Below are 14,130 nucleotides of genomic sequence, written 5' to 3'. Positions count from 1 at the left end.
TAAAGAAGACACCAATAAATGGAAATACATCCCATGCTCATGGAGAGGAAGAATTAATACTGTCAAAATGGCCATCCTGCCTAAAGCAATTGATAGATTCAATGCAATCCCTATCAATATAGCAACCGCATTCTTCAACAACTAGGACAAATAGTTCTAAATTTCATATGGAACAACAAAAGACCCCAAATATCCAAAACAATCCTGAGAAGAAGAAAGCTGGGGGGATTATGTTCCCCAACTTCAAGCTCTACTACAAAACCACAGTAATAAAAAAAAAATTGCTATTGGCACAAGAACAGATCCATAGATGAATGAAACAGAATAGAAAGCCCAGATATAAATCCACGCATATATGGCCAATTAATGTACAATAAAGGAGTCATGGATATACAATGGGGAAAAGACAGCCCTTCAACAACTGATGCTGGCAAAACTGGACAGCCACATGGAAGAGAATGAAACTGGATTATTGTCTAACTCCATACACCAAAAGTAAACTCAAAATGGATCAAAGACCTGAATGTAAGTCATGAAACCATAAAACTAAGAAGAAACAGGCAAAAATCTCTTGAATATAAACATGAGGAACTTTTTCCTGAACATATCTCCTCAGGCAGGGAAACAAAATAAAAAATGAAGAGGTGAGACTATATCAAACTAAATAGCTTCTGTACAGCAAAAGGCACTATCAAACAAAAAGGCAACCTATAGTATGGGAGAACATATTCATAAATGACATATCCAATAAGGAGTTAACATCCAAAGTATATAAAGAATTCACAAACCTCAACACACAAAAACCAAATAACCTGATTAAAAATTGGGCAGAGGATGTGAACAGGCAATTCTAAAAAGATGTTCCACATGACTAATTATCAAGAAAATGCAAATTTAAACCACAATGACATATCACTTCACACCAATTAGGATGGCCAACATCCAAAAGAAAAACAACAATAAATGTTGGTGAGGATGTGGAGAAAGGGGAATGAACCCTCCTACACTGCTGGTGGGAATGTAAATTGGTTCTACCATTGTGGAAAGCAATATGGAGGTACCTCAAAAATCTAAAAATAGAAATAGCATTTGAACTAGTAATTCTACTCTTAGGAATTTACCCAAAGAAAACAAGATCCCTGATTCAAAAAGACATATGTACCCCTATGTTTATCGCAGCACTATTTACAATTGCCAAGATATGGAAGCAACCTGAGTGTCCATCAGTAAATTAATGGATAAAGAAGATGTAGTACATTATACAATGGAATATATTATTCAGCCATAAAAAGAAAAGAAATCTTACCATTTGCAACAACATGGATGGAGCTAGAGGGTATTATGCTCAGTGAAATAAGCCAGGCTGAGAAAGACAAATACTAAATGACTTCACTCATTTGTGTAGTATAACAGCAAAACAAAACTGAAGGAATGAAACAGCAGCAGACTCACAGTCTCTGAGAAGGCACTAGTGGTAACTAAAGGGGAGGGGCTGAGGAGGGTGGGCAGGAAGTGAGAATGGGATTAAAGGGCACTATATAGGTAGGTCACAGGGAAGACAATACCACATGGAAAAGACAAGTAATGACTCTATAATAGCATACTATGGTGATACACAGTGACTGTAATAGGGAGCATGAGGACTTGATAAAATGGGTAAATGTTGAAACAACAATGTTCTTTATGTGAAACCTTCATAAGATTGTATATCAATAATACTTTAATTTAAAAATATATTTAGGAAACATGAACTTCACATGGTCTTAATATAATATGGTCCTTAGGCCTTATTCTTTTCTAAGTAAATATAAGAGAGAACCACAATAAACCATTTTATCCAACTTAGAGGTATGAAAGAATAAGAGAGTCCTGTGTATAGCATGGTAAAAAATTAGTTTTTATTCAAAACTAGCCTGAAAAAGAAAGCAAACTATGAGGAAATCCTTTAATGCAGTGAAAAACATTAAGTATGATACAAAAATAGCAGGCAGTAAATTCTTGAACATCAGTATTAGTAACTTTTTTTTGGATATGTCTCCCCAGGCAAGGGAGACAAAAGCAAAAATATGCAAATGGGACTGCATCAAACTAAAAGTGTCTTCTGCACAGCAAAGGAAATCATCAACAAAAGGAAAAGGCAACCTTTGACATAAGAGAACATATTCCCAAATGATATAGCTGTCAAGGGGCTAATATCCAAAATATATGAAGGACATAAACAATCCAACACAAAAAAACCAATAATCTGATTTAAAAATGAGCAGAGGACCTGACTACACATTTTTTTTAAAGAAGATATACAAATGGCCAACAGATACATGAAAAGATGGTCAAAATACTAATCATCAGGAAAATGAAAACCAAAACCACAATGAGATATCACCTCATGCCAATCAGAATGGCTAATATCAACAAGATAAAAATCAACAAATGTTGGCAAGGATGTGGAGAAAAGAGAAAGCTCATGCACTGCTGATAGGATTGCAAATTGGTGTAGTCACTATGGAAAGTCATATGGAAGCTTATGAAAAAACTAAAATCAGAAATACCATATGACCCAGCAATTCCACTTCTGGGAACTGACCCAAAGAAAACAAAATCACTAATCTGAAGAGCTACATGAATGACTATGTTTATCATGTCTTTGTTGACAATAGCTAAAATATGGGAAGAATCTAAATGTTGATCAATAGATGAATGGATAATAAAAGTTGTGGTATGTATATACCATGGAATATTACTTGACCATAAAAAAGAATGCAATCTTGCCATTTGTGACAACATGGCTGGACCTAGAGGGTATCATGCTAAGTGAAATAAGTCAGACAGAAAAAGATAAATGCCATATGATTTCACTTATATGTGACATCCAGAAAAGAAAATAAACGAACAAACAAAAAAAACAGAAATAGACTCATAAATACAGAGGTTACCTTAGGGGTGGGAGGTAAGAGGATTGATGAAATAGGTGAAGGGGGAATAAAAATTATTGAGAATGTTCAATATCTTGATCTTGGCAATGGTTACATGAATGTATACATATTAAAAAAAAAGAAAAAATATCAGGTAATATGTTAATGAATTGCTCTTCATTTCCTTGTCTCTGTTTTTCTGTGTGTATGTTTATATCATGGTATCCATTGCTCAGAAACTTTCAAGGATTCCTGATCATCAAAAAAGTGAATAGCATCAAGTCTAAATTCCTAGACATGGGAGTCAAGGCTCCCCAGAAGGTAGATTAAACTTCTCATTATGGATTTATCATCTGCTGCTACTATTCTACAGTTATTTCCTGATGATCTAGAATAGTAATCATCTGTTTAAAGACTACAAATTTTCTACCTAGAATTTAATTCTGCCTTGTGTTTGTTAATTTGGAACTAGATATGTATACACAAATTTACTATTCCTTGCCTATATTAGTTATCTGAGTAACATTGTCTGACTTGATGGTAAATTTAAAAACAAAGAATACTTCCTTTGTTTTCCCCTGAAGATCATTATTCTGTAGGAAGTATACAAATAAATGGTAGCAAAATGTAATTAATTTTAAAATATAAGTAATATTAGTCAAACTAAGAAGTTAAATGTACCTGTCTAGTAATAAATCCTTAGCAATGAAAAAAATTCTGAAACTCTTTGTTTCAAAACTAAAAAGACATAAAATTCCCTTTTAAATAATATGTATTTTGGAATAGTTTCTAGTAAAATGTACTTCAAAAAAAATGTAACTATTATACAGAAAAATCATTCAAAATATATTTTAGTCCAATTTATTATATTAAAAGCCAATGCCTTTAATTGTACAGATATTTGGTTCAAGTCTATCCAGGACCCAAAGTCATTTAACTGTAGTTAAATGAATGAACAATAGATTGAATTACCAATTGATCAATTCAATTAGGCCATTAAGAAAACTGAAATAAGACTTCCAGTTATTTCAGTCAACCTAGTGAGGAAAGCAGATTTATAATTCAGTAATTCAATCTACTACTTGGCACGTAGAAGTGATAAGAACTGAATAAAGTGGCCTTGACAATCAAAATGGCCACTTCAATCCCTGATCCATTCCCCATCACATACCAGAAGACATTTTAAACAATCTCAACTCAGTGTTTTGTTCTCAATATAAAAAGTTTTTACAACAATTTCTTACTTACTCTATAAAAATGTACAGTTCCTCAAAGCAAGAATTCAATTTCTGTCTTAAAACATTAACCAACAAATTTAATTAGTTTCCTCTTTTCCTACCTATGAATGAAATAATTATTCATTTAATCTGGAAAATACAAAATGCTAGAGAAAATCTCTCTTAAAAATCTGTAGTTTATTTTGAACATAATACCACTACTACCCCATACACAATCTCATGAAAAGTGCCACTTCTTAGCTTTCATGGAGCCTGGACTCCATCCTCTCCCTCATCATAAGCCATATCTGATAGGTTTCCAAGACCAGCCCTTAAAATCTTCCTGTGCATCTTCATTTCTGAATCCCTTCTGATACCACTTTAGTAGCAGCTTTCGGTCAATTCTGTACAGGATTAATGCCACACATTCTCGTTTATTTTCCTTCCTTCAGTAATCTCCTTACTTCCAGTTTGTCCTGTCCCTATGACCAGTTAAACAGAACACGTGCAGTGCGCTGAAAAGCTTCTCTCTCTCTTCCCTCTGTTCTTTGTTATGTTGGTCCTTTGTTCCTTGCACACTTCTCCTTGCCTAGCTACTTCTTGTTATTCAAGACTGGCACACCGGCCCTTTCTTTTGTATGCAAGGTAATGGCACTCTGTTTTTCTTCTTTCCAGCACAGTCCATGTGCTGCACCTATTTCCCCCACTAAACTACAGCTGTTTTAGGGCATGGTCTTCCAACTCTGTATTCCTAGCAACCAACACGACAGCAGGTATATGAATCACTCAAAAGTTTGTTGAATAAAATATGTATTTATTTAGTGGATAAATGGAAACTTCTTGCTGAAAGGCAGCATTTAAAACAACTATTTGATCCTTAAACTCTAAACTTAATGGATCTCAGTTACTTAGTGACATTAAACCCTGATACAAAAAAGTGGCTTAGTGGAGTTTTCACATAAACTCCAATGAGAACATCAAATTATACATTATTTAGAACCCTCTAGGCACATACACACACAAATTCAAATACTCCTCTTGTAAAAACAAGTATTGGACAAAGTGACAAGACTTCAAATTAGCATTTATGTTTCAAACTAAAATGAAAACAGGTAACTTCAGTCAAAATGACCATGGAAAAACATGTATTTTTTAAAGGCTGGTAACCACTCACATACCACTCTAATGCTTCTAAGTCTTATTAATAATATGATGGGTTTTTATTTTAACTGACTCTATCTTACCCAATTAAATAAGCATGTAGAGAATCTTTAGCATGTTCCTTTATATGGTCAGTAGCATACAAAACAGGCTTAACAAGCAGGACAATAATGCATGTGTGTGTTGTGGGACAGGGGTTGGTGGTTGGAGGTGCTATTTATAACCTCAGTTCATAATTCCTTTTTGAAGTTTATATTTAAATTCATATAACTTGGACAAAAATTCTCATTAGATGTAATGATTTCAAAAAATTCAGTTTCCATTCAGGAAAGAAATATCTACACACATCCAAAGTATACCAACATATTCTTGATTTTAGCCAAATTAACAATATGAAATTTGGCTTTAAATAAATCTCCATAGATTACAATGCAAATATGTTTTATAAGGTGAATAAATCAACATAAATGGTGATTTGGTGATTATATCTGTATGTCTTTCAAAACTTTTCATTTCAGATTTAATATTTAATTAATCCAACTTTATCCCTTAATGCCACTGGAAAACAGACTTTTCAGTCATATTAAGATCATCAAACATATTCTTGCCTATTTTCTGCATGGCTTACCTAGGCTTCCCATCTGATTGACTTAGATGCATTATTAAGGATACACAAATATAAATATTTAAAAATTGTTGTGCATCTAAGGGATGCCTAAATAAATGGTATGTGTTGGAAATAAATGCTACATTTACATCTGTCAGCTACCCAGTGGATGGAAGGCAACAGTGTTGCTGAAGGATACTGACACATTTACATCAGCATCTCTGTGGGGGATGGAGGAGAGTACACAAAAGGGTTAGAAGAGGTTTCAGAAATGTCCTTATTAAAGTACCTGGGAACGTTCAGATTGCCAGTCTGCCTTTGAAATGACTTAGGAATGTTATCCTCTACCTGCTGCAGGACTTGTGTTACTGCTCACAGAATGCGGAGACAAGAGCCAACGCCGATGCTCTGATGGGGGTCCGTGACAATTACTCAGGGGTGTGCCTGTTTTGTGATCCTCACAAATGGGTCTAAGTGAGATTAAGGAGAGCTCACATATTACATAGATAGAAGATAGCAGCAGTTTTGGAAGAGATCTTAGAGAATATTCAATCCAACCTCTGATTGTAGGATAGGAAAATGAACCTAGACTCAGAGATTTGCCAAAAAGAGAAAGGAGGTAAGAGGTGGAGAAAAACAACTTTCCTTATCAAAATGCCAAACACACTTTATTGTGATTAGTTATATGTCCACGTTCACCCAGAATGCAAATAAGCCAGGCTTTGTGTCAGTCTCAGTAATTGCTATGTCCCCAGTACTTAGCAAAGTGCTTCTCAGAAATGAGTATATGAATGGCTGAGTAAATTAATGTTCAATTTTAACTTGGGGAAGGTTCTTATCCTCGCTAAGCCTCACCTCCATTCACTGATCCATCCACTGAAAATGGGGATAATAACTATTTCTTCAGGAGCTATCAGAGGAAAATGATATAATGCAAAAAAAGTGCTTGGTAATGGGCTTTGCGCAGAAGCACCTATTACATCATAATGGGATGAGTGAATTAATAAATGAATGAAGCCAAGTAAAATACTTGTTTCTCTGGAAACTTTAAGTCATGGAAAAATACAAAAAGCTTTTGGCATACCCTTACCAAATGGCTCAGATAGAAAAGAAAAAAATATGAAACAAAACCTAATAAACAATGCAGAACTTAAAAACAATTATGCAATATTCATTAAAGGGAAAATTGTTAAACTTCTCCAGGGAATATAAATCTGGAGAGAGTAGCAAGCTCTGCAGTACCTGATAAAATTCTGACTTCCGCTTCGTTTCCCATTCTTGAGCTGGCTGGATTCCGGGCTAGGCAGCGGTAGATCCCAGTGTCCCCAGGTTGAAGTCTACTGATCTGCAAGGCTCCGGATGGCAAGACCACCACGCGGGAGTCGCCTGGGGCTGGAGTCAGGTCTTGCTGGCTTTTCTGCCAGTGTATTGCTGGCATAGGCTCCCCAATGACCTCACACTTGAGCAGCACTGTGTCTCCCATGAAGGCTGTGACAGATTCTGTCTGAGAAAGGAACCTCAGCGGTCCTAGGGGAAAAAACAAGGGAGGATCTTTCAGATGAGGGCACAGTAATCACCAATAAAATAATCACACCTGTGTTCTTCACAAAAAAATGTATTTCACGAGTATTGTCTCAGATTTCATCTTATTTGCTCTTCAGAGTTTACCACATTATGTGTCTGGCCCTACAGTAGTTTCTGTGGCTAAAAAAAATGATAAAAAGGTTGTCATTAATCTCTAGAAGTTTACTGTTTTGTTAATATTGGTTAATAACACAACCTTGTAAAATAAACAGCAGGCGAGATCATCCTAACTTTATACATGAGGAAATTGGGGCTCAGAGAAGGTGAAATTCCACACACAAAGGGGCACATTGTTATGTGGCAATCCTGCACATGAGACCTGTTCTTTCTGAATCCTGGTCCTATTGCTTTTCATTACCCAACTCTGGACAAAAGACTATGAAGATGTGGGATTCACGAAGGACTGGCTACATGGGATAACTTAGAGTTGATTCGAAATAAATGGGTGAAGATAATCACCCATTATAGTCACAGAGAACAGTGGTTTTTAGGGATTGACTGCTTAAGGTAAATAGTGATCATATTTGTCAGTTATGGTTGTGGTATAGTGAAAAAAATGCTAAAGTTACAATTAGACTAGTTTGTGCTTCTAGCCTGGCTGTGCCACCTGCTCTTGGATAAGTAACTTGCTTCATGTCTACTGCCTATAAAATGGATAAGTGCTAATTTAGCCCACACAGCCACTATGGCATTCGTATGAAATAACATGTGGAAAAAATGCATTCATATAGATGATTAAGCAAACGTAGGGAAAAAAGAAAAAGAAAACCAAGAATCACTAAGTAAGTAAACTGCTCATTTTGGACGATAAGCATGATGAGAGAGAAGACTCCTTCGTCAAGACGTTGTACATGAGAAATTTTTATCCTGCCCTCTTGAGCCCCCATTTTCTACAGATGGATATTTGTGACCTTAATGCTTTGATTACAAATAAGTATATTTAAGTGAACTATGCCATCAATGATAGATCACTAGCAATCTTATTTTCTAGAGTAGATTTCAACTAAATAGTTTTAATTCCTTGATTCGTGTACTATTAATCACTGTTAAATCCCAATATTTCCATTTTCATCCTAATCTCACTGGAATTGTTTTCATTGCATATGTATTTCACAATAAAATTTTATTCTTTCATCAGTCTGTGGTTCACATTAAGTTTTTCTGGTCTTATGTTACTGTGATGGTTTTAAAAAAAATTATAGATTAATTTTCACTGTCAGAATTTCCAAGTCCAGGTTTAATATTATCAAGAAATTTTCCATCAATATTTAGTCAATAACAAATTTACTGTGTTCAGTTTTAACTACTGTTAGTTTTATTTGGGGCTCTTGTTTCTCACAAACCTAACTTGCACGACAATCTGATAAAAGTTTTGCTGGAATCAAAATGTAAAGGCAAGATGATCTAGGTCAAAACATCATAATTTAATATGAGAGACAATCAAAAATGTTGTAGAGAAGTCTCATTCCTTAGGTGAAGGTGGCATTTCATGTCTCCTTCAGGGATTAAACTATTTGACGTCCCAGATAACTGAATCTATGAAATAAGAAATTACATCAGCATCACATATGGAATAGGTACAAGTTGCCAAAGATGGTTTACGACTCATTACAGCTACACTTGAATTGACAGACCTGCAGACCTGGAGATCCAATATTGAGATGGTTCCAGAGTAAAAAATGATTAATTCTAGACCATGCAGAGACTTTTTTATGTATGTACATATTAATTTAGCACCTGAAATTTATCCCACAAATGCATGTACTGAAATTACTCATCTGGTTCCTCAGGTAAGGCTCTGGAATCTGGATCCATTGACCTCTTTCTTTGTCTCAACACTACAGATGTATCTATAGGGGGCACTCTATTCTTATTTAGTTACTGGAAATAATCTCTTAATTGTGCTGGATTTACCAATGAGTGGAGAACAAAAGAAATCAGTTAACTTGTGACCTGGCTCATTGTTCAAAGTCCAATTTCCAGGCTTTGTGTAGTGTATAGTCTTGAGTCTTTTCAAAAGAAAATACATTAATGTATGACTGATTAGCTAAGGTATGGATTTAAAGCATGTACTTAAATAGCAATGGTGCACATACACCACATAAGGCAAAACTGCAATGAGTACTTGGCCCATGTAGGACAACTGATTTTCAAACAAATTTCTGATTTTTTACTCAGTATTTTTGTTTTTGGTCTTCATCCTAAGTATTTTATTTTATAGTTAAGGAAATATGGTCAGGAATAATTTACCCATACATACAAATTATATATTTTACACAATGTAAGAATAAAACATTTTTGGTAAGTTGATAAAATATCTGGATACTTATATGTATTCAGATATATAGTTCTATATATGTTATACACATTGGATACAATTTTAAATATCTATTTCATACCTGACTGTGCTATTCAAAAAATTCACTTGCAAAGTTCTAAAACATAGAACAAAATATTAAATGAATGAGTAATTCAAATTGATACTCAATATTGGTTCCTTTATGTAAATCCAATCTAGCTGGAAGAAACATCCACGAGGCATGAGACTATATAAGTATAATTAGACAATGGGAATTGGCTACTATTCCACCTCTTATTCAGTATGCACTCACTGGTGATACCAGATCTTAATAAATGGTCATCAGAATTGTACCCTATTTAAAACTTAATGACCTAATGGTTGAAAACTCAGACCAGTTGATTACTTGACACAGTGAGAAATTACACATGATTTGTAGCTGCTTCTTTTTGCCTCTGCAAAAGAAACCCTAAATATCAAAAAGCAATTCTAAGTTTATAAGGCACTATATGGCTTGAGTTAATGCTCTCAATATTGTGCCAGATTTCAGCACTTGTATCTCACAGCGGTGAAAGAATACAGCAACAATATTAAAAGAAGTCATAGGCTATCAATTTAGTACTATATTCTCAAGGCATGAGTATGAGCGCCTAGCAATGAACATTAAACTCACTGTAACTCATAAGAATGCAGTATTTTCAGAAGAGTCAATGTTCTAATGTAATACAATCCCTATACTTCATTCATAAAGAGACACAAGAATAATTTTAACTAGATCTTCATGAAAAATTATTATCTGTTCAATAAGAACTTATTCATGGAAAAAGCCTGGCTCGGGCTCATTAGGTCACATATGATTCACTGTAATCACAACACAGATGGTCTTCCTCTCTCTACTCTTTTCTTGCCCAAGTCCATTCCAAACATAGTAATAACAATAATAATAATAACAATAAACCAGTGTACCTACATCACCAATGTTTCTGTTTCACTTAGGCAACCCTAATGTTCCAAAAAATTTCTAGTACTGTCCTATACCCGAAATTCTTGAAGCCAAGAACCTAGCACAATGCACCTTCTAGGCTCACCTTTCACAACACCCATTCTTGTATCCACTGAACTGGTCTGTGCCCTAAACGTGGCTTCCTCTTAATAGTACTTCTCATGATATTTCCTCTAAAAAGGAATGCTCTCTCTTCAACATCTACCTATCAAAACTGTGGTTACTTTTAAATACTGACTCAACAAAGCCTCTTTTCCCTAGTCTTGCTTCCTGTAACTTGTCTTACAACATTCTGAATTTTTACACTTACAACTTACAGATAATTTGACAAAGTGGACTGTATAAATAGAACCCTGAAAAATGTTTATATGTTTGCATATTATTTTAGTATTTTATGTTCAGAGAGAATATCAAATATCTTCCAAAAGTCAAAAAATATGCAAATATTTACTGAGGTTCTATGTGACTTTAAATCTTTAAATAGAGCATTGCACACATCCAAATTTTGATAAATGCATTTGACTGTTGGCTCTACCGCTTTTTAACATATTCAGGGACGGTTGGGATGTTGAGTAAGAACACACCTGGGATCACTTCCCAGCTTCACCCTTTAACCAGCTGGATGACTTTGGGCAAGGTCTCCATTTGCTCATTTACCCTATTCTAAGCACCATTATAAACTACCTCACTTAATCCTCACAACAGCCCTGCAAGTGCTATTGTCTCTACTTTACAGGTGGTACTGAAATGGGAGCAAAACTCATTGAAGTGTTTACATTATATATGACTGTTTTAAAAAAGTTTTAGTACCGAATCATTACACTTCTTAAAATCCCTTATTTCCCCAATCTATGTGAAAACATCTCAAGAGTTTCCTCTGTAATTGAGTGTTCCTCCTCCTCTCAACCCCCAAAGCAGCCACACGGTACTGGATAAACTCTGTTGGATAGTAAGTACATTCTGCTCAAATGCAATTTTTATAGGTAAACTTCAGTCTGAAGTAGTGCACTATTAAAAATAGCACACAACCCTATTTCTGGTGCCTTCATGGGGGACTTACATTGTTAGCCATGGGGAAGGGCTGTTTCCAAGAAAGAATTGTAGTCAAGGTTCCTGCCTTCACAACTAGCCTGGCCCAGGATGCTACGACAGCTTTAAATCTAGGAACACCTAAACTTGTTAGAAGTGTCCCATACCAGCCAACTTACAGATTTATACATTATCTGCATCTCCTTGCATTAGCAAAGAACAGAACCTATCAGTTCAGGAACTAGTAAAAGGAAAGAACACATTGTTTTACATATGGAAAAGTCAGACACACATGGGAGTTCCATTTTATCCCCTGTCCCAGAAATGATAAATCCAGACACTTATAATTCAGATTTTGTAAGTGGCTAATAGTCAGTGAAAGTGCCTGGGCTTCAGCATCAGAAATTTTATTAGTGTCAACTATTCTAATTACAGTTGTATAGTAAGCATTAAGTGTCATTAGCAAGCTAAATAGCCATTATGAGAGTACCACAGAGAAATAGGTCTCATACTGTTTATTTCAATTTCTGTAAAAGATCCTTCAGTTATTCTCTAACACTAATTTTAAGGCTAAAAGGATACATTAAGTGCCTATTTATATATGTTACTTTGTTAAATGTTGCTCAACAGCCATAACACACAATTCTTTTCTAAAACATTTACTACCTACCCATGCCAGGAAAAGTGAGGGCTTTACTCTTTCCAGCTGTCCAGTAACACAGCAGTAGAAAGCCTGGGAGTGCCATCCCAAAATCATCATTCTCACTTCCTCAGGTAGGCCTCCCCCAAGCCCAGATCTAACCTAGTGTCCCTATATGTATCGTTTGCAGCACTTAACTTCAATTGTAATTAATTAACCACAGAATGAATTTAATAACCATCTTCCCTGCTCCTCTGTTAAATTTCACAAAAGCAGGGCTGGGTCTATTTTATTCTGTATTCTGAGCACTTAGCACATGGCATGACATAGTGTCCATCAAATATTTGTTGAGTGAAAAAATATGCATTATTCATAAGATAATTAGTTTAAGCAAATATCCCAGGCCTTAAACAATGGGTTATCTTAGAAGGATAGGAATGACTAGGGAAGCATAAAGAATGGGGGAAAACAAAAATTTCTGTAGATAAAGTGAAAAAGAGTTGAGGCTAGTAAACATACATGAAGTCAACCCATAAAACCTTCATTTGAAAACAGATGGTGTCGGGTGTGTGTGTGCGGGGGGCGGGGGGTGGGGGCGAGGAGGGCAGAAAGAGGCTATGCCTAGTGCATCCATGACAATTTTATCTAAGCTCCGTAATTTTAAATTGTAGACTAGTGGTGTTCATTTTGAATGAAATTTCCTCATATTCCTTTCAAATCACTGTCCCGGGAACAAAGTTATCAGTCCCCACCCAGCGGGGAAGGCCTGGGCAATGGCTGCAGCCATCAGTCAGATTTCAGCCAAAAGATAGTTCCCCAGGAGCCAGGCACAACTGAACCACTGGCTGTCACCAGAGCAGTAGAAACGTTAATAGCAAAAACAGCAAACATTTTTTCATTTGAGCTTTTCCTTTTGATGCCAAAAAATGAGGTAAAAAAATCACCATGGCAATGAATGAAAAGCTGCTAAATCTGCAGGGACATTGAAAGTGTTAGGCTCTCAGAATTAAAATAACGAGAGAATAGTCTCTCCGGACCCTCCCGCTCATGCAGACACACATAGCATAGATTAGGAAAAATTTTTTCCACTGGATTCAGACAGTCAAAAAGTTTGAATATCTTAGACATGCACCCTCATTCATTTAACTTTAAACTACTTTGGTTTTTAAGCAAAAGTAGAAATAAAGCATTTCAGAGCCCAGGTTTATGCCAAGACTCTCCACCTCTAGGGAGATCCCTCCATCCACACACTCCCAGATGGGACCTATTCCTTCTTTTAATTTCTAATCTGAAAATGACCCGTTCTTCTGATTTGCCCTCTAGCCTCTTTGGCAGACTATCAGGATCCCCATCTCCTCCTATGGAAAGTCTAATTATTAAGTAATTAAAGTTCATTTAATAAAAAAGGACTTATCAATGGGGGGACAGGCCTTGGGGTTGGAACCATGCCTCACTTTTAAATATTAGCAATGTGGTCAGAGTCTGCACCTGCCAGAGAAGGGCTGCTGTAAATGCTTTGTTTGCTCCAAATTAAAGCCTCAAGGTTATATCCCTTTGAAGCCAGACCTTGTTTGCTTCCTTTTAATTCTCAGATTAGCTGAGGGGAAGAAAATGGAGGTAATGCAGAGATTTTCTAGTTTTGGTTCTTTTTTCAGCAGCCTGAAGACCATTAAAGGAT

At 35.7% G+C, this 14,130-nt stretch overlaps 1 protein-coding gene across 1 annotated transcript in view; it reads right to left on the bottom strand.

The window, feature by feature from the left end:
- The window catches only part of DCC (DCC netrin 1 receptor), a 1,164,464-nt gene that overhangs the window by 640,062 nt on the left and 510,272 nt on the right, over positions 1-14,130 (bottom strand). Inside the window, exon 3 of the mRNA XM_036918577.2 lies at positions 7,140-7,424. Within this exon, the coding sequence (XP_036774472.2) occupies positions 7,140-7,424 (285 nt within the window). The remainder of the gene's footprint in view (positions 1-7,139; positions 7,425-14,130) is intronic.

Source organism: Manis pentadactyla, chromosome 6 (genome assembly GCF_030020395.1).
Source record: "Manis pentadactyla isolate mManPen7 chromosome 6, mManPen7.hap1, whole genome shotgun sequence".
In the NCBI taxonomy this organism is placed as follows: Eukaryota; Metazoa; Chordata; class Mammalia; order Pholidota; family Manidae; genus Manis; species Manis pentadactyla.
The sequence above is the reverse complement of the archived record's forward strand: the minus strand, read 5'-3'. Positions and strand labels throughout refer to the sequence as shown.